At 37.7% G+C, this 27,460-nt stretch overlaps 1 protein-coding gene across 7 annotated transcripts in view; it reads right to left on the bottom strand.

Annotated features, from left to right (window-relative positions):
* PHF21A (PHD finger protein 21A) overlaps positions 1 to 27,460 on the bottom strand; it is a 125,353-nt gene that overhangs the window by 61,687 nt on the left and 36,206 nt on the right. For 4 of the 7 annotated variants that reach the window (XM_030240279.2, XM_050975841.1, XM_050975842.1 and 1 more), the window contains 2 exons: positions 24,511 to 24,543; positions 22,331 to 22,417 (listed from right to left, as the gene is read on the bottom strand). In XM_030240279.2, the coding sequence (XP_030096139.1) occupies positions 22,331 to 22,417; positions 24,511 to 24,543 (120 nt within the window). The remainder of the gene's footprint in view (positions 1 to 22,330; positions 22,418 to 24,510; positions 24,544 to 27,460) is intronic. The other 3 variants (XM_050975844.1, XM_050975843.1, XM_050975846.1) reach the window with 1 other exon arrangement.

Below are 27,460 nucleotides of genomic sequence, written 5' to 3'. Positions count from 1 at the left end.
TCTAGATGATGTCCAGACACTATGGCATTATACCAAACCAATGAGATTATAACAGAATTTGCCCTTCCTTGTGTACGAGCAACCAAAGTAGCTTATAATAGTATTTTGTCCCTATTGCATATGAGACAATTTAATACTTCAAAGGACCACACAAACATTAACAAATCGATCTGGAAAGTCTTTTTTAAGTTAGTCTACAGAAGTAAATTCTACAAAGTAGAAATATTACATTCTACAACTCTACATGTGGAACAATTTTTGCGCTTTCATTTCATGCACTAGAGAATAAAATCTTCATTTTATGTGACTTCCAGCATAATTACTTCTAAATGAATTAGTTAAAGTGAGCAAGAAAACAGCAGAACAAGACAAACTAAGCCTATACCACAATATATAGCTTTTCCCCATTTGCAGCTTTCTACATATGGCTGTGAATGAGTTCTCTCCTGTCCATGTGTGGATCTGTCAAGGTATCTAAGTTTCAGGAGAACACATCTACAAACACTGCCACACAATTCCCCAGGTTTGATATAGTATTAAATACACACAATAACAAGTGCCAAAAGATTAATTTCAAAAGAAAACTACCCACTTTCAAAAATCAGCAATTTTTTGTTCCAGGTAGAATATGAATATTTATATCTAAAAGCAATGATGCCAGAAGCAAGCATTCCAAGCAGGATTACTGATGTGAGCATTTCACTTCAGCATCCTGAAGGACATTCCTCTAATAATTTTCCTAGCCCTCAGAACTATAAATTGCAGATTAGGTGGCTACGTGTGAGGAAAACAATGAAAAATTAATCTCTCCTAGAACCATAAAATGTGCATTTAATGATTTATATCAGGCAATTTAATAATTGAATTTGCAGTAAATCAAGGGAACTGGGCAAGTTTGGGTTTGTTGCTTAAGGCTTTAAACATGTTTCCATCTTTGCCATACATTAACAAACTTTGTTTCTGGGCACTGAGGTTCAGGCCAGCATAAACTTACCACTATGGCACTGACTGAAACCCGTTTCAAACCTGAGATCAACTGCTCAAGGATAGATTGATTCTGACAACTTTTAATGCATTATACTTGAAGACAAGAAGCTGAGAAAAATTACCTCCTACCCAAATCTCCACAAAAAAATTTACATCAAGACATTTTTTCTATCGAGATTATGCCTTATTTAAATTCAGCAGAAAGTAAACCAAGTCTGGTAGTCTTCGATCAGCCTTCTTTGAACTATCACCCTGTTGCAAGAAGCTTCAACCAAGTTGCAATTCCTCCAGTTTAACATTAATGCATGCTTGTTTGCAAAGTATGTATTGTTAAAATGTTGCATCTTATAAAATTTAAATTTACAATTAGCTTAGAATTGTTTTTAACTGCTTTTGTTGGGAGAGGAGCAGAGGTCCTGCAGAAGACCTCTCTTCCCTTCCTTAAATTCACTATTTAAGTAATGCACCTGCACAAACATTACTGTCTAGTGAAAAAGCTCTTATTGCCTTGCATGCACTTTCCCTTGGAAGACCAGAATACATCTAAAAGTTTTTCCACATATAAAGGATTTTTTTAAATACAATCTTTAAAAATATATGATTTTAGAAATTAGAAGACATAGCATTTATACATAGCTATTTGTGTAGCTATATGGACAGCAATGTGCTTCCATGTCCATGCCCATGTGTGTAGTATCAGATCACTTATATTAAATAGTAGTCAGCGTGGGTTTACGAAGGGTAGGTCATGTCTGACCAACCTGGTCTCCTTTTATGACCAGGTGACCTGCCTGGTGGATGAAGAAAAGGTTGTGGATGTTGTCTGTTTAGACTTCAGCAAGGCCTTTGATACTGTCTCCCACAGCATACTCCTGGAGAAGCTGGCAGCCCAAGGCTTGGACAGGAGCACCCTTCGCTGGGTTAGGAACTGGCTGGATGGCTGGGCCCAGAGAGTAATGGTGAATGGTGCTACATCCAGTTGGTGGCCAGTCACCAGTGGCGTCCCTCAGGCGTCCGTGCTGGGACCAGACAGACCTATATAGACAGCCATCTATATTTTTATAGATGACATGGATGAAGGCATCGAGTCTTTCATTAGTAAATATGCAGACGACACTAAGCTGGGAGCTTGTGTAGACCTACTGGAAGGAAGGAGGGCTCTGCAGAGAGACTTAGATCGGTTGGATAGATGGGCAGAGTCCAACAGCATGAAGTTTTATGAGCTAAGTGCTGAGTTCTACATTTTGGCCACAAAAATCCCCTGCAACGTTACAAGCCGGGGACAGCGTGGCTGGACAGTGTTCAGGTGAAAAGGGACCAGGTGTGCTGGTCAACAGCCAGTTGAATATGACCCAGCAATGTGCCTTGGTGGCCAAGAAGGTCAATGGCATCCTGGCCTGCATTAGGAATTGTGCGGCCAGCAGGAGAAGGGACGTCATTCTTCCCCTGTACTCGGTGCTGGTGAGACCACATCTTGAGTACCGTGTCGAGTTCTAGGCCCCTCAGTTTAGGAAGGATGTTGAGATGCTTGAGCATGTCCAGAGGAGGGCAACAAGGCTGGTGAGGGCTTGGAACACAAAGCTTGTGAGGAACGCTTGAAGGAACTGGGGTTGTTTAGCCTGGAGAAAAGGAAGCTTAGAGGTGACCTTATTGCTCCCTACAACTTCCTGAAGGGAGGCTGTAGTCTGGTGGGGATCAGTGTCTTCCACCAGGCAACAACTGACAGAACAAGAGGACACAGTCCCAAGCTATGTCAGGGAAGGTATAGGCTGGATATTAGTAAAAAGTTTTTCACTGAAAGAATAATAAAATACTGGAATGCTCTTCCCAGGGAGGTGGTAGAATCACCATTTTTGGATGTGTTTAAAAAAAGACTGGACATGGCACTTGGTGCTGTAGTCTAGTTGAGGTGTTAGGGCATAGGTTGGACTTGATGATCTTAGAGGTCTCTTCCAAACTCATCATTCTGTGTTTCTGTAATGTAGCTCTTTGCATACTCTAGGTAGTTTGTAAACAGAAATTAATGTATCTTGAGCTACTTAGTCATTTGATGAAATACTCTGAGCTATGTTTAATTGATCAGGGATCTGGCACAGAGAAAGCAAAAGGCTTTTGTAAGTACATCTAGTGAATGACAGGAAAGTAGGAATTAGAATTCAGAGCAGTTCCTAAGTTCCAGACTATGATTTTTTTTTTTACCTACTCACTGAACAGAACGTGCTGCAAATGTGTTCTGCAAAGAGAGAATATGGTGAAATAGTAAGGGGAAAATACAGATGGTAGACAGCTTTTTCTCCTCCTCTTTTTTGTTTTAAACTTCATGGCCAAAACTGTAGTTCCCCCTTTCCTTTCATGCGTACCCTCTCAGTTCCTTCCTCATTCCAAAAAACTGAAAATCATCCTCTGAGCAGCTGGGATGCTTTAGGGTGAACAACACAGATCAGCATATCATAAGTGTAATTAAATTTTAAACCAGCCTTTTAGGGGGCACTAGTTAAACAGAAAGCCCTTTGTATTTTTATCACTTCAACAGCACTAGAAATCAAACTTTCAAATTTGATTATCCCTGGTCTGAAGGTTTTCCACATTACAGAGCATCCATGTGCCCTTTCTGCACAGCCACAGTGTGCCAACATGCCCTTTTTCACATTATGAGGAGGCACCTCCTGCCTCTTTTTAGTAAAACCCTTTTGACTCCTTCTCAGTCAACTGTGCAAAATGTGGAAGCATTCGCAGATGGGAAGAAGACGCATGTAAGTTACAGGAAAACACTGCAGATCTTATGTTATTTATTGTGCATCCTTAAATACAGACTGACATCTGCCAGCTCACAGTTAAGCAAAACTCACATTTGAATCCATATTTCCAGTGAGCAACCAAGTCAAGAATTAAATTATGTCACATAACATGTATATGCATTGAAAGTAATAGGACTCAGAATAAATGTTAACATGCAAGGGCCAACCCTCTTAGAGCAACATAGTCCCCATAGCCAATGTCACACACAGGAACCAAAGCAACCAGCAGCCACAGCTGGCCCAGCATGAATGTGCAGTTAGTGCCACTATCAACACAGCAGAGACCAAAAGGAAAGGTTTGGTGGAAATCTGAAACAAGGCTAAAACTCACCCTCCAAGCTGGACAGAAGAGGGGTTTTAATTTCCACACCACCACATCCCTGAAGGTGAGCTAAACATTTTGCATATCAACGCTGCAGTTTGTTAGTATGCCTGGCATGCAGATTCCAGGTGGTGTGAGCAGGATACTCTTGCTATATCCCAGTTACTGTCTTCTCACAGGTAACAAAGAACTTACTATTTGCTGATCAGATTTCAGGCCCTAGCACAGCTTGCTTTTGTGTTTTATACAGTAAGTGGTATGTCCTTCCCAGTTTTAGAACTTGCCTATCCTTCCAGACACACAATGGAAAGAAACTACAAAAAGCCATTAAAACCTATCACAATACAATGACAATGTTATTCAAAAGGGGTCGATTAAAAAGATGAGTCAAAAAAAATACTGTCCAATATTTAATGGAGAATCTGCTGCAGCAGCTAAGGTGAGTTTCAAAGCATGACAAATTCAGTGACAGTTAGGTGTGTGAATTTGTATAGGAGTTTGTATAGAAATAGGACTGTGAAAACTTCTGAGTACCTGAGTTAATAAATAATAAAAGTACACACCAAAAGAATTATTTTATTTCTTTCATTAAATTTTATTAAACACAAGCAGTATTGCTACAGTTTTTACTGATTTCCAGAGTTTGCATCTTGTCTTCTTCTAGGATGGCATGCATCTGAATTTTAAGAGCACAAGTCAGTTACTTGTATGATATTATTAGTTACTAGAGAGTTTTCAAATGCTTGAAATGCTGAAGAACATTTCTAGGTTATTGAGGTTTTCATCGATTATTGTTTGTTCCTAAAGTAACAGCTTAAAAACTGACTAGTTATTATATACAAAGGTAAGCTGTGCCTTTCTGTAGTTATCCATTTTACCCAAAATCCCCAATTTCTGCAAGCTTTACTCGCATTCAGCATGACAGATTATGAAGCCACATGCTACCCCATCATCTTTCACTGTGTTTCTTGGAGACTTTCTCTCTGTATAGCCTGCACAAGACTCAGTGTTCTGCAGTCAATTCACACACCTCACTGAACAGCAAGAGCACATATCTAGGCCCACAGCAGGGGGGTTAATTAACTGTATAAGGGACAGAGCTGCCTCTAGAGTTATCTTTTACATGTATACAGAGAATAAACTGAGCTGACAACTCAGGGGGAAATGCAGTAAGCTTTGCACTCCTCACGTTCTCGTAAAACAACACTAATTTTAAAAAATGAATACAAGTTTAGCAGCAGCTCTAGATTGTAGTTGAGTAAGAAAGATCCCATCTGAAGCACTGACAAAGGAACACTCAGTTTAAGACTCTTTTCAGACTGGAATAAGACCTTGCAGATGGACAAATGAAAACATTTATCTCCTTGTCATAGCACCTGTTCAGATCTACTGCATTTAGTAAAGGTTGGATGCACAGGAGAGAGGCATTGATTGATTACTTTCACATTAAGTTAGCAGACAATACAGTAACAAAAAACATTTGCATACAGCACCCTTCCTTTTGGTGTTAGAGCTGCAGCAATATAAATGCCCTGGAAAAGTTTTTTTTCTAAAACACCAGTGTTTTCAAAACCTCTTCCTAAAACCCTGTAATGGAAGGGGCTTTCTATCCCAGGAAAATAAATTGTCAAATATACAAGTGAATAGATCAAGACTGATGGCACATGCACTGAGATCAGACAGGGATACTAAGTAATACAAATGGGAAAACAACTTATACTTCCATTCAAATAATGCAAGCCCAGTCAATCAATCCTTTTGGGAGAGTGGCATCACTCTGTATTCATGAAGTACATATGTGCTTTGAGCAGGAGGTTGTACTAGATGACCTCTGTAGCTCCCTTTGTACCTACAGATTTCAACTTACCCCATCAAAACACCGATTTTGGTATCAGCCTAGAATGAACATTAGAAAAATAAAACTTGCATTATATGCTCTTGAGTATAACCCAAGCCTGAACTTCTCTATCTTCTTCACTTTCCTGTCTCATAACAATCTTATTTCTTACCACTGAGGCATAACTCACTTCCAAGAAGCATCCTACAGCAGTTTGTGTCTCTAGAGTCAAACTATGTGCTCTATTAACAGTGCACTTTGAGGAGGGTGAAATAGAACAAAGATAAGCCCGGGTCAAATGATGAAACAAAGCCTACCCCCACATAGTGAGCATCTCTGAGATGATCTAATTTGTGATATCTAGACTGTTTGACAATGGGAAGAGAATTTTCTTCAAGTTTCTTTTTTCATTGTAGTGGTTGTGGTAGCTTGGTAGGAGTTTTTGGACTGTTTTTAACCACCATTATGTTAGTCTTCATCATTTACAATTCTTTCCTTGTGGACCTGGCGGCTGGTTTATCCAGGAACATCCTGACTGCATCAGCACACAGCACGTTAGAAGTTTCACAGATGTCTTTCCTCCTCGCCCCATATCCTGCTACCATTTAAAGCAATTATGATGTGGAATTTGCAGTGGAGCAGAAGACTCAGAAGCTGTCCTGCTTGGAAAAAGCAGAAGACCTTTTCTAAGTGCCTGCCCCAAAAGGTAAATTTTAATTAAATTAAAATGCCCATATTCTCATGCTTTAGCATTCTTTGAGTTTCTTGAGAACCTTTTTTAATGATCAAGGGATAAATGTCCTAAGAATAACTGTAACATATTAACCTAAAATGATGCTCTACAACATTGGACTGAAATTACCATCTAGAATTCTTGATTCTGAATGTGCTTTTGGTAAGTCATAACTCTAGCTTTCTCTTAGACTCAGCTGCACTTGAAACATAAGTGCAAAAAAGCTGTCTTCTTCAGTAGCTCTATCACTACTTAAATTTAGAGTCTAAAAAAAACACCAAAGCCATCTCTCCTGTGGTGGTTTGACCTTGGCAGGACACCAGGTGCCCACCAAAACTACTCTGTCAAACCCCTTGTCAACTGGACAGGGGAGAGAGAAAATATAAAGAAAGTGTCATGGGTCAAGAAAATAATGGGGAGAGATCACTCACCAGTTACTGTCATGGGTAAAATTGACTCAACTTAAAGAAATTAAATTTAATTTACTATCAATGAAATCAAAGAAAGATAATGAAAAGCAAAATCAAAACTTTAAAACACTGTCTCCTCCCCCCCACCCCTTCCTGGACTTAATTTTATTCCTGATTTTCTATCTCCTTCTGCCTTGAGGAGCAGGGAGATGGGAATGGGGGGTTATGGTCAGTCTATCGCATGCAGTCTTTGCTGCTGTTTCCTCCACAGGAGGAAGACTCCTTCCCCTGCTCCAGTGTGGGGTCCCTTCCATAGGAGACAGTTTCACAAACTTCTCCTTCCCGTGGGCTACAGTGCAACACAAACTGCACAGAGTAGGACCGTTTCATGGGGTGCAATCCTTCAGGACTGCACTGCTTCAGCATAGCTTCCCTGTGGGGTCACAAGTCCTGACAGCAAATCCACTCCAAGAAAGGATCCCTTCTCCTCAGGTACACAGGTCCTGCCTGTGTACAGGGCTTCTCTAGGGTCCAGCAAGGGCTTCTCACAGGGTCACAGGGTTTCTTTCAGGCCTCCACTTGCTCTGATGTGGGCTTCTCCACAGGTGGATCTCTGCTCCACTGGACACCCCCATGGGCTGCAGAGGCACAGCCTGACTCACCATGCTGTGCACCAAGTACTTCAAGGGAATTCTTGCTCCTGCACCTGGGGCATCTTCTGCCCCTCCTTCATACTGACTTTGGTGTCTGCCCAGCTATTTCTCTCACACATTCTCACTCCTCCCTTCTCTGACTGCAATCCTCTTCTGCACAATGACTTTATCTTTTTCTTTCTTAAATGTGTTAACCCAGAAGCACTACTGCTATCACTGATGGATTCAGCCTCAGCCAACGGCAGGTCCATCTTGGAGCTGGTTGGAATCGTTTCATTGGACGTAGGGGAAGCTTCCAGCAGATGCTCAGAGAAACCACCCTTGTAGCCTCCCTGCTACCAAAACCTTGCCATGCAAAACCAATACAACCCAGACGTCCCAAACAAATAGCTCTACTGTTATTTAAGTGGAATCAATGCTGAAGAACTTAGAAGGAAAAAAACCACCCTTGTTTCTATTCCAATTCACACATTAAAAACAACCCAACAATTTTTAACCAAGCTCCAAGTACAGGACAAATTCTCAGTATAGATATAGCTGTGTAGGACCACTGAAAACAAAAGAACTGATAAGAAAGCTCACATCCTTCTAGGCAGAATTTACCAGCTTCCTCCATTTTTATAACTAGGCAGCAAGAATGAGGATAGCCCAGTGGACCGCCATTTAGGTCTGATTTTCTGTTGCCCATAAATTGTTTTATTCAAAGCAGAGATTAAGCAATAAACAAGGACTTTGACTGCATAAAGTTTTAGATACCTCATTGCTTCCTGCTTGGACCTACTACACATGATCTATATAAACCCTCAGGATTTGCAACATAAGCTCTCAGGAAGAGTTAAAAAGTTCTGTCTCCAAATAATTCAGTTTTGCTTAACAAAAATCATAATGCTGTAAGATATCAGGTTGCTCTCTGCTGTCAGCTTTCAAAAAAGTCTTCTCAGCTCTTCTTCATACATACAACTCAAGGAATTCAGTTCTTCAAAGAACACTCAAGAACTACTTTAGATTTCTTTTTGTGCTTCATCTTCATACTTATAGTGTTAGCTAATACTGAAAATAGTATCAATTGTGACAAACAAAATGCAAAGCTTCAAGAGAAATTTTCCATGTGCATCTGTAACAATCTCTATCCTCTATACTTCAATTCCAGTCGTTTCAGTGCACTGCCATTGTTGTGCCTGCTTCATGCATAGGGCTACTATGTGGATCAGCTATTGCAGTGGGAGAAGCAAGAGAGAGACAGCCTACCTTCCTTTCTGCCATTTAGGAGCTGCAGGTACATTTACTGGATCTGCATCCCTGGAAAAGGGAGGCTAGCAAGCCTGAGACTGGGTTCAAAGCTGTGGTTACACAGCTGTTTGGTCCAAGATAAATATAGCTGTCAAATAAAACAGTTTCACCCTTTGTTTCAGTCCTTCCTTTCTGCCACTTCCCTTATGCCAAAAGCTGTGTTCATTCAGCTGCACACAAGCCAAGTGAGCAAAATGGATCATGCTCAAAAAATGGCACATCTCAGAGATCGTTTTCAGCCAGACAGCTTTTTGACTTGGTCACTGCACAGCAGTATGAGCACTAGTTCCAGCACAAGAGAGGGGCAGAAGTCAGCAGCTAGACCAGGCAGGAGGACAGGTCACAGCTTTCATGGAGCTGTCTAATTTGAAACATAATCAAAGTGGCCATATAATCACAACCTACAATATTATAAGGTATGGGATACTAACTATGTTTTGTCTCTGAAATACAGTGAATTTGATGCCTTGGAAGCACAGCACTGGAACTACTGGCTCCAGAGGAAGACAACATAAAGAAGTGCAATCTGGCTTTCCTAAATTCTGCACACTGCTTCAGCAATTCCACACAATGACAATACAAAGTGTTGTCATCAACCCCAACCACAGGATGTTCTTAAATAGATATTTCTCAGCAACCTGCTTACAGTCTTTCAAGGACCATTGGCAAAAGACAAAGAAAATAGCAATTTTTAAAAGGCAGGCTTGGGGGGTATTTTCTGTGTATGTCAAGCATTTATTTAAAAAAGCAGGTACTTCTCTAGTCTGAGTTACCCAAGGCCTGTTACAAAAATAAAAAATGCAAAAGCTTCTTAAAGAAACATTTATGCTTCATAAAGGGCAACAGACAGAGAATAACTTTTTCTATGCCTTATATGCCACATATCAATTAAATGATTTATGGAAATGCACTCAGCCCTATAAAATATAACATTTCAAAACAGTCAGCATTTTTTAAGGCAGGCAAGGTAACAGAATACACTATGTAAAAAAGATACATTTAAGGATACTTTCTTATTACTTTGTTTTCTACAGAACTTAATTGGTCAAAGCAGTTTAAATACAAATATTAAATTTCCTGAAGCCATGTAGTAAGTGATTTGTATTTCTTATGATACTACCTTTGCTACCCATCATCTTCACATCTTTCTCAGCACACTGAAAGCAGAGGCCTTTGGGGCCATTTCCCAGTTGTAAAACCACCACATACATACAACAGTGCAAACAGGAAATGCACAAGCTGCATCATCCTTTCAGGTGATGCATCCCTCCCTCTCTCTGAAGTCTCTTCTCTTTGCTGACTTCCAGAAATAGCAAGTGGACTGCAAAAAGGGCTTCATCTCCAGTGAACAGGAATAGTCCAAGCAGAATGAGGTAAACATGTGGCTCCACTGGGCAACTTCCCTTAAAAGCAGGTATGAAAACTGAAATGGACACTGGGAAACACAGAGCAAATAGAAACTAGACAGGCAAACAGAATGGCAACTGTTCTGAAGAGCTGAGAGTGCATTTGGGTGTAACTGCTCTTACAATCCCAACCCAAGCACCAGAGGCAAAATTTCCTCTTTTGTCATCAATCAGCACCTTACGTCATGACTTCTTCAATAATGGAGAGGAAGTTACAGCCAGAGATACAAAGTAGAAGTTCCTACAAACCTTCCAATCAAAGTACACATACCCCAATACCCAAACTGATAAGAAAAAAGACCCAGTGGTGACACCAAGCTTAGTGCAAACTTTGTCCTCAGAGCTGGCTGCTAACAGGGCCTCTGCAGTCCTGCCTTCCTCACTTTCAGTTCAGACACTCCTGCCCCTGTTCTGGTTCAAGGTAATTGGTTCATCTTTCAACCTGACATAGCAGTAATGCTACCAAGTCTTACGTACAGTTTACCAAGTGAGCCCAGGATTATTACAGCCCCCAGCATTTCTGCATGGCTTTAGAATGTGATGCTGATATTAGACACTGTTAGCAGAAAATGTAACTTAATAGAAATTTATACAATTAATTTTCAAAATATTAGGTGGAAAGGGAGGAGGCAAGGAATCTGTTTTCTGAGATTTACTGGCTATCCCAATCTGTTCAAGAGAGCACTGACACTCTATCCCATGGGTTGTGGGTATAATTGCAATGAAAATGCCCAAACAAACAAGAATTAAAGTACCACTGCCACTTACCTCAAAGTGGGGTAGAATTTTAATCAACAACCGATTTCTCCTCTCATATAGAAGTGTATGAAGCATTGTGCAACCAATAAGTCAAACTTTGCCTTTTCAAGGAAGGGACTTAAACTATAAAGATCTTAAGACCATTTAATATGGGTTCATACATGTAACTAAACACAGAAAAACCTCTAGGACTGTAAGTGCTAAGATGAACTTTTTGTCTCAGCATTTTCTAGTCCTAATCAGAATTTGGCAAGAGCTGATCATTAATATTTTAAAGGCAAATAAAGGATGTAATGAAATTTTGGAGACATCTGACCCACTAAAATATTTTTGAAAGCTAAGGCTCAAAATGACTGTATGTGTGTAAGTTAAGCAGGTCAGGGAAGCTAACTATCTACTAAATGCCATAATACACATGGTGTTTAAAACACACTTTTCTGAATATGGAAATTTAAAAGCTAGCAAAACAGGCATTCAAGATAATTGCGTGAACTATAAAGATGACAGAGATTTTATCACTGCAAAACTTCAAATGATCAGCAATTTTCATTCAAGCAACTTTTGAATAACTTGGAACCCACAAAGATTATTCTCAGAAGTACATCAAGTTTAGTTCCACATAACTAAAACCAAATGTTGTAAACCCATTATGAAATGATGGAATAAAGCGTTTACATCACTTAATACAGTAAAAGGAGATAAGCAGGATAAAGAAAGAGGAAAGGGCAAAACCTGTTTATTTACCCTTTACTTTCTAAAAAGTGCTGCCTAGATTATTTCATATGCACTGTGCAGTAGTGCCAGTGCTTTGAAAGCATACCTGACAATTGTAAGGGCTGTACAAGCTTATTAAACAATAACTCTTGTTCTAAAGGAATTTAGTTTAAAAGTGGCATTTTATTCAAAACTAAAAAGCAGAACAAAAGAAACACAGAACTTCAAATTAGAAACTTTGTTCTTGAGCATGAGGACCAGGACTGTCTCTTGCTATTCAAATATAAACACCAGCATATCATACATGGACTTAAATTACCACTGCCACATGGCAGTCCAAGGCGATTTTACTTTTAAACAGGTACACTATATTAATGTCCCATATAGTGCCATACCACTGCTGCAGGGTCATCCTACATAATACTTTGATTATTGCCTGCAATCTTAAAAGAAAAAGGAAGGTTTAGGGATACAGAACCTGACACATTTTTATACTACCGTAATGCATTTTCCTAGAGCAAATGATAAATGTAATGCGTTTGGGATTTACTACAAAGACCCAACAAAACCATCAGCTATGTTTTTACCTGGTTTATCCAGGAAAATCTATTGTAGAGCATCAGTAAGGTACACCTGGGTAGTACAGCTGTTTCCAGAAATGTTTGGAAATGTTTATTTCCTCTCTTCTGAGTATTCTGGTTTTATGACTAATATTACTCCTAGCTACTTTGGGGACCACCAAAAAAATTGTGTTTGCAGATCCATCCAGCTGGCAAGCTAGTTCGCCCAACAGACCAATTTGTTTGTCTGCTATTTGTGAGACTGCTTGACTTCTTGCAACACCCAGACATATTTGCATTCTAAGTGTCAGTTCTTGAAGTCTTCTCTCTATAGCTCTTCATGTAAGAGGGATTTAAAGGCCTTCAGACCTTCAGATAGCTAATCTATGAAGAAGAATAGATGAAAAGCTGAAGATTAAAAATGACATCATATCAATGCTTACTGAACTCTAGCCAGAGGACTTATTAGATTTTAAAATCTGAATGGACGCTCACTGAGGGCCTGACCCAATGCTCCTGTTAGCCAGAGATACACATAGCTCTAAACAAAAGGTTGTAGAAAATATTCCAGAATGCAAATTGATCTGCTAATTCATAATAACTCCCAGATTTCATAACTAAAAGCCCTCTCCAAAAGATCTTTCCATTAACAGATCAAAACTGAATTTGTAGTATCTGCATTTCTCATTTAACTAAACAGCACTTTGCTCAAAAATTAAAACCTTTGCAGAAATTTCATTTTTGATTCTTGAAATTGTCAGAAACAAAGCTATGCAACTCCTTGAATGCATTTAAAAGTAATTTGAGAGAAATTACTGAGTCTCTCGTCAGTTCTGTGTAACTGCTATAAAGCCCAAATCTGTTTTGTGATAGTCATGTCTAAGTGAATATTTAAAGGAAATTAACATACAAAGTTATTAATAAACTAAGTTTCAAACAGAGAACAGTACCTTTAGGCCACACAATTTAAATTGCCCAGCAGATAAATGTTAAGAGCTTAACGTACTGGGATGCTGTAAACTGCTTTCCGCAGATTATTTACTTGGAGAATGGGATATGTCTGTTTCTTGAGATATATGACAAAATATAGAATGAGTTGGAGAACCCAAGAACCTAATTTTGTCCAAGTTGATTGCTGAAGCATTTATTACTAGCCCAAAGGTGTGTGTGGAGCTTTTGATGCTAGAAAGCTGCTGACAATCATGCACTTCCACAGCACTCTGGGCTGGCCACAACTCTAAAGAACCAACCGCTGCTCTGAAAAACTGCCATACTAGACTGAAAATGAAGCAATTTAAAGAGAGTGAATGGATATGGAGCAAGACTCCACAGGCTTAAATACTGCCAAGTATTCAAATTTTCAGAAGTCTAAAATAAAAGGGTAGTCACTTGCTGTTCTGCAGAACATCAGGCAGCTCTAAAGTATATATCTCAAAAATTCACATCACGTATTATAGTTCCAATGTAATTTTTTTGTTTTCAAAGGAAAAATAAGATAAACAAGTTCTGCCTTCTGCAAACAGTACAAACAGTCACTGAGGTTTTTCTCATTGAGTAAGGAAAAAACCAGCTCATTCCTCGTTGCTACACAGGGCAGTCTGGGTTCAACTCCTTAACACACTAATGGCCATTTACTATTGACACATTGCCAACATTTTACTGAGGAAACCTTGAGAAAGAAAAGGCAGGGGAAAAAAAAAAAGTAATTATAACTTCTTAACTGCTTCTAACTTTCCTCACCTAACTTTGGAGGAAGTTCACAGGACAAAGAAGATATGCTCATTGGAACTTGAGGGCATTCTACCTGCTAGTTTTTAAAAGTCTACTGTAAGAAGTCACTTAAATTAAAAAGAGACAGAATAGAACAAGAATTCATTTTTACAGAACACATCAGATAAACTCTGTAGGGGAAAAAAAGTAATGAACTGAAGCCTAATCTTCCTAGTAGTTTTTTATAGTCAGTAGAGTGAGAGTTGCCTTCACAAAGCCAACACAATGGTAAAAATTAGGTTCCCTTGTCTGATTTGCCTCCTGGTGGTGTCTCCACCACTCTACTGATCCCCCATATTTGGACTTCATTTCAGCAAAATTTCCATCGAATTCTGCAATCACCATAGCCTAAATTAGGCTGTTACGTTACTATTAGTGAAGAAAGTTGAAGAAGACCCCTTGCACTTCACTACCAGTTTCAACAAACTTAGGACAAAGGAGGAGATAAAAAGAAACTCAAAGAATAATGGACCTAATTAAAACAAAAACAAAACCACACCAAGAAAACTTACATTTCATCTGGCCACCACTTATCTTCCCTGACACCATGTCAGATGTCTCTGGTAACTTACAATCTAACAGCAGGGGAAAAGTTTCTCTAAAGAAATTATACACTTTCTGGAGTTTCTGAAGGTCAGAACAAGTATTTGAGAAGTTAACTCCAAAGTAAATACAATACTGAAAGAAAGTGACTCCATATAATGACTGGAAATAGGTGACTTCACATTGATTTGGCTCATATTTGAAGAAAATAAAACACTCTAATTCCACAAACAGAAAATGAAATCTGAACCCGATTATCTTCAGTGAACATCAAGATTTTCTAAGGATGAAGACTGCATTCTCTACCTCCAACAGTGTCAATATAGAAAAGAAAGCACAGAGACTTCATGAAACTCTGTGAAGAGCATTCTTACCTTTTACTACATCAGGGATATTTACCCTTTAAGCCCTTCAAGATTATCACAGTCTCCACAACCAAATGAGGAAAAAATCCATAGTGAGAGTAATAAGAACAGACAACATTCAGTTGGAAAACTGAAACCCAAAAAAAATCTTTTTATAAGGCGTACATTTATTTGGCCCACTCACACTTCCCTAATATGTCATCTCTCTAGATGACTTCCAGGAAGGTGTATTATTTGCTCTTTATTTGTCCACTAAAAAGGACCCTTAGTCCACCTCTAAAAACCAGTACAATTAACAGAAAATAATTCCAAACTAGCATTATAGAAGCAATGCAATGTTATCACATCCATCTCAGTCCTTTTTGAACCTATGCAGCAGAAGTTGAACTGAGTGGTTCCTCAAAACCTTATGAGGGTATAACACATAACCCATTGAGGGAAAACACCATCTAACACTGTTTACCTGAGTCAGTCTAGTTCTTGGTGCAGCACCAACCGTTAAGATAATATTTGGTAATAAAAGTATTTTAGCCCATGGCTGTACTACAGTCAGTAACTGCAAAAAACCCCACATTTCAGGGAGTGGCTTCTTTTCAAATCAGTACAGGCGGAAGAGAACAAACAGCAGAGACAAACTTTTGCCTGTATTCTAAACATTGGACACGCTGTCTTTCTCTCTTCTCCCTTCCAAAATTCAACACACTTAAAAAAAGCTGGAGACCAAACAATTTCAATAGCAACTAAAGATCCGTACATAAGGCTCTGAAAAGCAGATCCCTGGATTTGATTCCTTTTCTAACTTGCAATAAATCAAAATACTGTTTCTGGGCTGTGAGGTTGTTCCACTGAGGCATGCAGAACAGAGCAGAAGGAACTACTTTAATCTGTTTTAACTTATAAAAATTCATTAGTAGATTTAATCCCTTTTCCCAGCATCCAACTAAGAGGCATTTAAGGGTGCTATACAAAACAGCCTAAATCCCAGTCATCATCATCTAATGCTTCGCTTGTCTTCCCTTCAAGTATAAAAGGGAAAAGGGAATAGTAGGCCTTGAAATAACTACTGATGTGTGAGGTTATCCGGCAAGTCAAAACACGCAGGAGCACCTAATAACCAACTCTCTCCATCAGTAGGGGATTTTCAAGGAAATACTGTAGTTTAATTGCCCATTTTCTATCTACAATGTTGATTTTCAAGCAGAGCAGGCTATTTTGGAGTTATGCCCTGGCTTATATGAAGATGAAAGATGTATCCAACTAGGTTCAATTTAAAAAGTTCTTCAGCTGCTTTCAAATCTGGCTTAAATACAGCATGAACTCAAAAATTAAAAGTTGAGCCAGAAAATCAGTGCTGAGGAAAGAGTAGCAGGGGGGGTGTGTGGAGAGTTTTCCTTTTTTTTAGGACATAATGAAATGGTCACTTACATTACCTAAATTGAGTTATTCCAGTGTTAATTGTATATTAGATATGCAAAAATTAAGTTCACAAACCAATAGTGAGAAGTCTAGGCGGAGTGGCATTAAAAGAAAAATGGGAAATCCAAGTTTACATGCCAGCATGGGTTTAATCATGATTTAAGCTTTATAAAAGGTCTGAGACACCTTAGCAATATTTCAGTTATATAGAAATGATTATAACATCAGTTTTGCAAGAGAATTTGGGGCAAAAGAGGCAGCAGGGAGAGATGCATCCACTCTGCCTATCTACAATCATCTGTGCAACATCCAAAATTTACTTCAGACAGTATATCTTGAGAATATGGAAGATGATAACTTAATGAGAAGTCATTATATTCACATTTTCATACAATATTTGGATGCAAATTAAATAAATACCAAAGATTAAAATAGTAAGCTTATGCAGATTTTTTGAATATTCACCTCTAAACAGGTGCTGTTCACACCTATCAGTGGGTTCAAAAGCATCTGACAATTCACTGAGGCAGTTAACTTACTTCTCCTTATGTCCAGATAGACCAGTATCTTTTTGACAGGAAAAAAGGATTGACTACTTCAAACAGTCTAAGAAGAATTATACAGTTTTTTTCATGTGTTTTACAACTGCTTTTGGCATAAATGCATTCTTGTCGTTACATGCAAATTAGCATACCTTTATCATTCATGCAATTTACTTTAAAAATATCATTGTTTAGTACAGTTATAGGTACAGTTTCAGATTAACAAGTGGAACTGAAATTAGGTATCACCTGCCTTGAGCTATTAGTAATTAAACGTTCATATGGCATATTTGCAGACTTGATCGATTACTGACAGAATAATTGACATTTCAATATACCCTCGCTCGATTGTGGAGAAAGGAAGAAGTATCAGAAACTCTAGACAGTACTGGCAGAAGTAGTGACTTTTTAAATTTATTTCCAGATTTTTAGTCCTATGTTGTGATGTTGCTCATCTGGTACATCTACAACACACAGGCATACCTTGCCTACCTTCTTATGCACAAGCATGAAGTGCTCTTTTCTACCTGTTACCTGTACCCAGTTTCCCTCCTGCTCTCTAGCTTTCTTGAGCTTATATTCTTCTCATCAAACACTGCTGCTTCTCTTTACAGAACCTGATGGAACATGTTTCAGGAACACTTTTCTGATAATGTGCTCAAAAAGCCTCCATAAAAATTCACCTATACTATGATTGACAACTGTTCAAGAAGAACAGTCTCATAGGATGGATTTATGCACACTACCAATCTTTTCATTACTAAGTTATGGTACCTGTAATAAATATAGCAACAGTAATGCTTAAAAGCTATTCCTGACAGTTTTTTGAAACTTAAATAACAAGCTTCCTTTGTCAATCTAAACCACATGTTTACATTTATTCACCTATACAAAACCATGGTTAAATTACTCTGTCATTTTTTATATCTATCCCAAATACCCTTTCTCATTACTTGCTATTTAGTGGGAAGGTTAAAAGGAGTCTCACCCTGAACATACAGGCTTAGAATAACATACTCTATCTTAATTTGCTATAAGCTCTAAATACAAGGAAAATTCCTTAGATTTGCCTATTCATAATAATAAACTTGCTTTTATGGTGTGCATTTTTTCTAATTATATTCCACAGTTTCAACTACTCTTCACAATAAAGTATGTTAACATTTTTCCCCTGTGAAAAAATAAGACCACAAGTATCTCCATATAGCATATATATGCTGATAACTATTTTTGATTACTTTTTCTTGCACATATACAGAAATCAAAATAACAAAGGGATTCACTTAATTATTTCAACATCAAGAGGAAATACATTAGAATACAAGTCTAGTTTCCACAACACTATTCTTAGAGAGTCAATGAATATCACTGCAACTACAGGAAGAGGCATTTGCATTTTATTTTCAAATATAAGGGAAAGAGACATGTGATTTCTTTCGTAAGTGCTTACCACCATCACCCTTTTATCACAGAGTCAAAACACTATTTGTGTAAGCTTTCTTTCACATTTAAGATGGAATATTGCTCTAACTTTCCCTAGATATTGTGATAAGGACATATTTAGAAATTCCTCTACATCTGACACAATATTACTAAAATAACCTACATGTTTTTACTGCCCACATGACCTCTTCCTTGTCTTCAAAATTAAGTACTATTATGATACATACTCAATCATGATATATCTGTAAGTGCATATTCTTTGTTTTTTTTAATTAACTATGGAGGAAAGGAGGCAGAAGGAAAGGTACTACTTCAAGATTACATCCCTCCCTTCCTCCTTTATGCTAGCCCTGCTCTACCTCAGCCTTTCACCAGTGTCACTGGTAACAGTTTCCACCCCATCTCCCCAAAACAAACAAAAAAAAAGTATACGCTAAAAACTTCCTCACAGAAAAATTTAAAAATGAGTGTATTTAACCCAGACAAAAGCTGAGTAATGCAAAGTAATTGTGGGTAAAATTCTACAAATCAGAATGCCAAGAGAAGACACTTTTGTAGAATAAAAAGCAAAGGAAAAGTGCTAGACTTCAACTGTGAATTTCTTCTAAAGATGTGAAAACATATAAAAAAACGGTGCTCCAAAGCAACAGAATTAATTCCCATTTACAACCCAAACTTAGATTTGGCAATTACATCTGCTCTGAAAAACTTACTCTTGACTTCTATTTACTGAAGAGGGGGGTCGGGAAAGAAAGAGGAAACCATTTGTAAAACCAATGCATTCAGAGTTTCCAGACTGCAGCTCTCACATTTATAGCCAAGGGAGCAAGACTATTAAGCTGAATTTCACTTATTGCCCACAAAATAGAAAAGTAAGCATAGTTTACAACTCTGTGAAAATAATACAAAGAGACTAGCAGAGGGAAATCTACTAGTCTGAAGGATTCAAGCTTGCAGCCCTTTAAATGCAAGTCATCTTCAAGTAAGTTTTTTCTCTTTTTGTAGTTTTCCTTTCAAGTGGTAACACACTCAGCATACATTGCTCTGTCTCTCAGGTATAACAAATCAAAGCCTTTATTTTCACCTCTGACATTTTCAAAAACATATGAATATATATTACATACCTTATGCTATAACAGTTCAACCCCGCATCAGCTAACAATTTTTTTTAGGTTTAAGCCTACACACACTGTACAGTCTACTTGCTTTCTTTATGTACTTTGCCAGATCTCCTCAATTTCACAAACTTCTGAACAGAACTGTCATTATTAATTCTCAGCAAGACACCTAAGCCACTATGAATCACTGCAGCGACTGGCAGCAAGTGTCGGCACTATTCTCACAATGCTTCAGAAACAGAGGGAAGTCCTAAAGAAACTGAAAGCTTTTAGCTAAACCTACCGCTGACTTGGTTCTTGCACAAGTCTTCATCCAACTTCATTAAATAAGAGAGCAAAGAAAAAGCGTGCATTAGGGTGACATAACATTCCACAAGCCAATAAAATTTCATTATTCTACCTCTCTAACACCAGCATCTCAGCTCCATGTCTCCAGGCAGGGACACCACGCAGGCTGGAACTTTAGTTTCTCAAACTTCATTAAAAGCTTATTGAACAGTGACCATTATGCATCATATAAATGTCCACAGTGGAGTTGGGCCCTCAGAGTTTACACATTGGATATCAGGCACCAGAACTACATTGCTCCCCACAAGAGTACAGATGACACATGTTGCACCCCTTCTTAACACAAGCACTGCACAATGTAAACCATTATATTTAACTGTGCAAAACTGCATATTTCTCCACGCTGTGTGAAAATTAAATTGCCGATTAATATTCTACCCATAAAAGGATTGATAATAATGATTTTTCTTGAAAATAAGTGAAAATGAAAACAGAAGAAGGGCTTTGCTGTAGTCTCAAAGGTGCTGCTAAACTGCATTGCTAAGACAAAGATTTCTATACAACAGATTCCTGCAAATAAAGAGGGAGTGAGCACTTCTCTGCGCAGGGAAGTTGTGGTTTTTTCCCAGAACTTATATTTACCATGACCATTGCATTTTAGCAGGTGTATTACTTTAACAACATTATCATCTGGTACACTGGCAGCTCTGCAGTCCCGTAGTAGAGATAACAAAATATTTAAGCTTCAGCAATCATGGAGAAGTTCACTGTTGTTCTGATAATCAAACCCACAAAAATACAAAGGAAACTACTGTGACTTCATACAGACTGTATTCACTGTGTGATAGAAGAAAACTCAAACTTATTTTTTAATGTCTTTTGGAAACTTAACCCATGTTCATCCCATGAACAAGTGTACTTAAGCACTTTCAGTTCAACAGAAAAAATAAAGGTCCATTTCTAATGAGGGTAATTTAAAACACATGTTAGTATAGACCATTCTGCAGCATAATTTTACAGAGTTATAAATACAAGTTTAAAAGTTATGGTAGGATGTACTCGCTTTCTTACATTCCACTCAGTGTCTCACTGCCTGTCCGTGCTCATCAGGTGAACTGGTAGTCAATACAGCTTGCTTCATGGTATCAAGACAAGCTCATTTTGAAATTAGCATGGGCATCCAGAGCTTACCAGAGAATCCTGAAACACCTTGCTGTGAGACATAGCAACATGCAGAGGCTCATGCTGGTTTTAGAGAATAAATCATCTTCAAGAGAGACATGCTATCATATCAGCAAAACCTCAGTTTTTGCTGAACTACTGTTCTCATTAAGAAATCATTTTCCTTATTATGCTTACATGCTTCGTCCTAGATTCACTGTTCCCCTAATAAAGAATACTATATTTTTTCAGTAAACAAAATTTCCAGATAAATGTAAATCACTGTCTGGCTATTTCTGTAGGGATAGTAATACTCAGAACACATGCAGCTAAGTATCAGACAAATGGAGGTATCTAGTTGTGATAGTCATGCATTTTACCCACGCTCTAAAATTTTTCCCTCTTCGAAGGTCTAATCTATTGATCTAATTTGGTTCCATTATTGACATATTAAGCAACACAGTTAAGGGATTACTTAAGTCAGTTTACTTGGGATGGGATGATGTGGTATATGAGGGGTTTGTACATGTGTTGCTCTTTTATGTTTTAAAAATAAGTGAGAACAAATTCTGTAGATATCTCAATATTAGGTCTTTTTCTTCTTGCTATTCATAAGGCCCAAGTCCAAGTTCAACAATCTTTCTACTAAGCATTTCAGTTGTAATTATTACTCATACTTTAGAGCTGTCAAACAGAATTCCTACCGAATGGCAACCATAAGACCATTGTGGTGTAATTTATCATGGTAAAAGCATCCAACTAATTTTCAAATTGTCTATTAAGTACCCATAACTGACATACATTTAGCTGATCTTGACATTAAGAAAAATTCCAGCATACTCACCCATATACACAGTGTGGACTTGCTAAGTCAAAATCTAAAGATTTGCCTAAACCAGAATGGTCGAGTTTAGAAGAACTTTCAAGATAATAATAAAGAAAGTGACAAAATTAATCTATTTTCCCATCTCCCTTAACATAAAATGTTACATTCAACACAACAAAAATTTCTATCACTTCCACTGATTAAACTAGTTTCTTGTTTGATAGACTCACAATAACTCATTCTATCCTTTGTTGAGAAATCAGATAAAAATCAAAAATGTCTGGTTGCCCACGCTTATTTTTGCACTTTAAGATTTAGCAGCTCTCTTGGAAGCTAGGAAAAGAGACATCTTTAGAACAAGTATTAAAAATACATCTCTGTTTCCCTACCTGTTTCTCACTCAGAGCTGTGATTTTGGCTTGAAGTTCATGAAGTTGTTTCTTCAAATCAGCGTTCTGATTAGAAAGAAAAAATATCTGTGAGAAAGATATTCCATTTGTTAACAAAGAGTAGTAGCAGGAAGGTGGATTTTTTGTTTGTTTGTTTTGTTCTTGCATAGTGTACTACAAATACAGCACCTCTGGATGTACAGCCAATACAATTCAAATGGCTCAACAGAGCCTTATTTAAGTCGCTGAGTGCAACAATAATCAGAGGACCTTTCTAGCACTCAGAGAGATAGCCCAGTTTGGAAAGAAGGTCTCATTCAAACATCCATTAGTGCTTATCACATTATAAAGCACATTTGTACATTTCATCAAATTTACAAATTAAACAATAAATGTTTGTTAATATGTAATACAACAGTATCATACTGTATACAACAGTACGCTGTGGTATGTTATCTAAAGCATTCTCACCTATGCTACTTATGCAAAGACATTTTACACTTAACTATGTAGAGTATAAATATATATACTAAATCTTAATTGACACATATATCAATTGAAGGCAAACATACATAAGTCCTTATTTCCATGTATGCCTTAGACTGTGCTAAAGAGAATTACATTAACCTTGACACATCATTCATATTAGCACTTTGCTTACAGTAGCACTTTTCGAAGTTTCAGATTTTAAAGCCATAAGCAACACTCGAAAGACGCAGACAGAAAACAATTTTTACCAGGATTTTTCTTTTCGATTGAAATTTTAAAAAATTTAAGAAACATCTGTCCTTAGTTTAAAACCTGTGAAGCTCTGCAGAAATGTGACAGGGAATCAGGTTTTCCTTCATTTTTGTCCTTTCTCACTTTATTTGTTCCCAATTAAGTTGTAAAGTTTTCATATTAGATTATTCAGGTTTAGTCTGCTAAGCAGAAATATTAAAACACAAGACTAACATCATCACAGGAACTTCATTCATATTCCCTATTTTTATATTCCTCCAATTTTGAAATGCATTTTGATCTCAGCTTGCAGATAGTCTCTGATTCCAGCAAAACCAGATATTGACCAGTCATCCTCCCTAGTTCTAGATTTTACTTAATAATCTGGGATAAAAATGCATTAAGAGCATTGGAAACAGGGACCAGATTTACTTTTCTTGACTCTAGGAACTTGGCATGGCTGCTTGCAGCATGATCTCACTTTCAGCAAGTATGAATTGAAAGCAAACTGCTCTGCAGACTAATTGTTAGCAGACTGGACCAGCGAATTTGAGCAGATCTTACCCAAATCCCATCAGAATAATGACGTTCAAAAAACCAGATTTTCCAATACACCCTGCTTAACCCTCCCGGTCAGAGGTTTAACTACCTCAGCGCTATTTAAAGCTGTCTTCTTACTTTACTGAACTCAGAAAAAAAAGGTACATTCAGAAAATTACATTTTCTGAAAAAGTAAAAAGGACATTTAGTATTGTATAGGGTTGAGAAGTCTTAACAGCAGGCCTTTATCCCTCTACTCAACATTTCAGACTGGTTTGAGAGCTCCAGAGCACTCCCCATACAGCACCCAGGAGTGTTAACTGCTGTACAAGACAACCAGGGGCCTTATGCAGTCTTTGAGAAAGGGATTACTTCTGCTGTTTTTGCAGGGAGTCCAGTTATCCAGCTTCAGAAGCTCTGAAACTTCCCAAGGCCAAGTGTCTGTTCTATGGACACTACAGGGCTGGTAAGATGCCCAAGACAGGCAATCTGAACACAAGCTATATTGTTTGGACAAAATTTCTTGGACAGAATATCCTCTCTCTTCTTGCACCGTGAACCTTCTGATACTCCAAAAATGAAAAAAGTTATTGAAATAATGGCAGCTTTTATAGAGAGCAGCTTCCAATAAAATCAGAAACTTACTGCTCATCTAAACTGCATCATAGCCCAGAAAAGTCACTTGATTTAAAGTATTAAGAATATGTATGAGGCAAAAAGCTCCATAATAGCAAGAATTTTGGTTTTGTTTTAAACAATCCAACAGTCATTGTTCAAAAGCTTATGAACAAGTTTTCTTCTAAACACTGTGTTAAGCAAGGAAGAAGGTGATCTAGAAATATCTTAAAATCATCAAGTTTCATGCACTGTTATTTCCTGCATTTTAAGGGAAATGATCCAATATAAAGATAAATAGTTACCTGTGGATCTTGCTTCATTTGGGCAACCAATTTCTAGAAAGAAAAAAAATGCAACAATACAATGAAGATTTTCATTACAAATATTTTGAACAATTTAAAATTCAGTATTTTTAAAGAACCTTTGTAAAAGCAAAATATTTTGTTTACAGAATTTCAATATCAAAGCCTGGAGTCCAGTATTATAACATTTCCAAACCCATTCTTATTAATACAGTAAAAGTACTGTATTAAGCCATCACTTTTGCTCCTCCTAAACAGCTCTTGAACAAGAGATGCTTTTTAAAGACAATTTAAGCCAGCTGGGTAAGATAGTCTAATAGCTGTGTCTCCTCTAGAACTGCTGGCCTCTTTGCTTGCAGTCACAAGAAACACAAACCACAGATAACTGCTGCAGGCACAAAAGCTGTTTGTATATTCAAGGGCAGAACGTTTCAAGTACTGAAGCTCTGCCTGTGTGTTGACTTGGCTGGTACCAGATGGAAGACCCATGTTCAGAAGTATCTTTGCCACTTTTCTCCCTCAGAGAGAGATTGAGATCATTGTAGAAGAGATGCCCTCCACATTCAAAGGAAAACAGACAGATTGTTACCATTCACTATTCTTCCTCTCTCACTTCCTTCAGGCAGCTGCAGGAGAATGCTGTCTATTGCTAAGCAAGGAAAAAGTTACCAAAGAAGACGAGAGCCCAGAATGAAGACACAATGTAAACCAAAAACTCCTAATATCTTTTCTGGTAAATTTGCAGAAATTTATTTCTCTAATGTTTTTAAAGATTATGTCTTAGGTTTAGTAGCTACTAACACACATTTCTTTCACTGATCTGCTTTAATTACTTTTTGAACCAGGAAACCATTCTAGATCTGTGACCATAAGTTCCCAAGTTAAATTACAGGACTCTTATGTAAAAGGATGACCTCCTTTTTCTTTTGAATCTGTTTCCTTGCAATGCAAGCATGAACGACTAATACGATAACAGAAAACCAGAGCTGACTTGAGTCAAGAGGAGTTGGAACCTGGACTTGATGATCCTTACAGATCCCTTCCAACTTGGGACAGTATGATTCTATGGCTGCTTCTCTATGCAGCTCCTTCTTACATTTTTTCCACACCACATATTCCCCCATCAGTCTTCACCTCTTCAAACTGAACAACTCCTCATGCACAAATCATTCAATTGCTTTGTTCACTCTTGGCACTCTTCCATAATTCTCTAGTTTGTCTCTATCATCTGGAGACAAATTTAAAACTACGTGCAACACTCAAGTACTCTGTACTGAGTGCCAACTGCTGTACTATGATGCCATCAGCCAGTTCACAGCCTGCTATTGCAGATGTAAAACTGGGCCTGTTATTCCAAAGTGCATCAGTTGGCATTTATCTACACTGAATATTATTGTTTCGTCATGCTGCCATTCAGCATCACAGGAACAGACTTAGCTTATTTTTCCTCGGTGCTTCCTGCCACATTGGAGCTTGACAAGCAACAAATCTGTTAGTTTTTACATAAAGTGCTCCTGCAGACGCAGTCATAAGACAATATAGTCAGTACTGTAAACTCTTCATAAAATAGTGCTAAATTTTTGGATCACACAGTACTACGTCATGCAATCCTAAAGAAAAAAAAATCTTCCTCTTAAACATAAGCTACATTTAAGGTATTTTAAAAGCTACTAATCTTTTTGCCATGAAATAAGAAAAGCACAAGGATGCTTAATGTTCCTTCCACACATCAGCTTGAGGAATCATCCATGAACCAACTTTTCTGTAAGAATAGTTAAATATAAGTCCTTTAACACCTCTTGTGATCAAAACTATGAAGAGTAGACTGCTTCAAATTTGTCTTAATTAAGTCAACACAGCAGCAGAACTACTTAGATGCATCTCTTCTCAGGACAAACAATACAGCTTTGACAAGGAAGAAATTAGAATATTCAAGGTGTACACTCATAGAGAAGTGATCTGGTCAGGTGTCATTCATGGTGGATTCTCTGATCATGTGAAGTAGACAAAAAAAAAGTAGCTTTTTCTGAAGAATTAAACACCTTTTGGGGGTTCTTACTGGTAGTTTTAGATACACTTTGCCAAAGCACCATTATGAAAGTTTCAGACAGAGTTCTGGAAATGAAACAGAAGAGGCAAAACCCAAGGAGCTATTCTACAAAAAATCCCACATCGTACTGAGCATCACTTGTACAGCCATGTAAGCAGTTACAGGCAACATGCTGCATCAGGAAGCTGGGAGGGTTTGGCTACAGAGCAGAGCTGAATTCCTTGTGCTAATCACAGACACCTGTCCACCACTTCCAACACGACAACAACCAGGACTTTGTGAGTGTTGGCAATCATTGTTAGAGAGTCCTTAGAAAAAGAAATACTAGAGAAGTAAAAGATGACAAGAGACAATTCTTCATAAATCCTGAGTAGAAAGAAGGAGCATATTATATCTCTTTAGGTTACAAAATTCGGAGCTATTTGAGAAAGTTCAAGCATTTCAATTGAAGATTTTTTTTTTTAAGGCCAAAATTAGTTTAATGCTTATCAGTGTGCGTGCTGACAAGCAATAACCATGCAAGCATAATTCACAAAATCTATACTGAAGCACCCAACATTTTGTTGCAAGTATTATTTTCCATTGTAAACATACAGACTTTTTCTTAGCCTTAATTATAGAAATATACAGCATCTTGAATTTAAAAAGACAACCTTCTGATATCTTGATTTTTCTAGTTTGACTAACTAAAACCAAATCCAATTAAAGCTGATTTTTGTGCAAAGCTCACTTTTAATGGTAACTGGGAAAAGTTATAGCAAAGAAAGTCAAAAAACCCCACAAACTTTTAGCTGTTTAAAGAAGGTTTTTTTGAACATTTCTCAGTCTTCATCCCTGTTCATCAGTGTCACTGTGAACAGATACTAAAGGTTATTCAAAATCCACAGTCTTAAAATGTTT

The sequence above is a fragment of the Serinus canaria genome, chromosome 5, assembly GCF_022539315.1.
Source record: "Serinus canaria isolate serCan28SL12 chromosome 5, serCan2020, whole genome shotgun sequence".
In the NCBI taxonomy this organism is placed as follows: domain Eukaryota; kingdom Metazoa; phylum Chordata; class Aves; order Passeriformes; family Fringillidae; genus Serinus; species Serinus canaria.
This window is presented reverse-complemented; position numbering and strand designations above follow the sequence as displayed.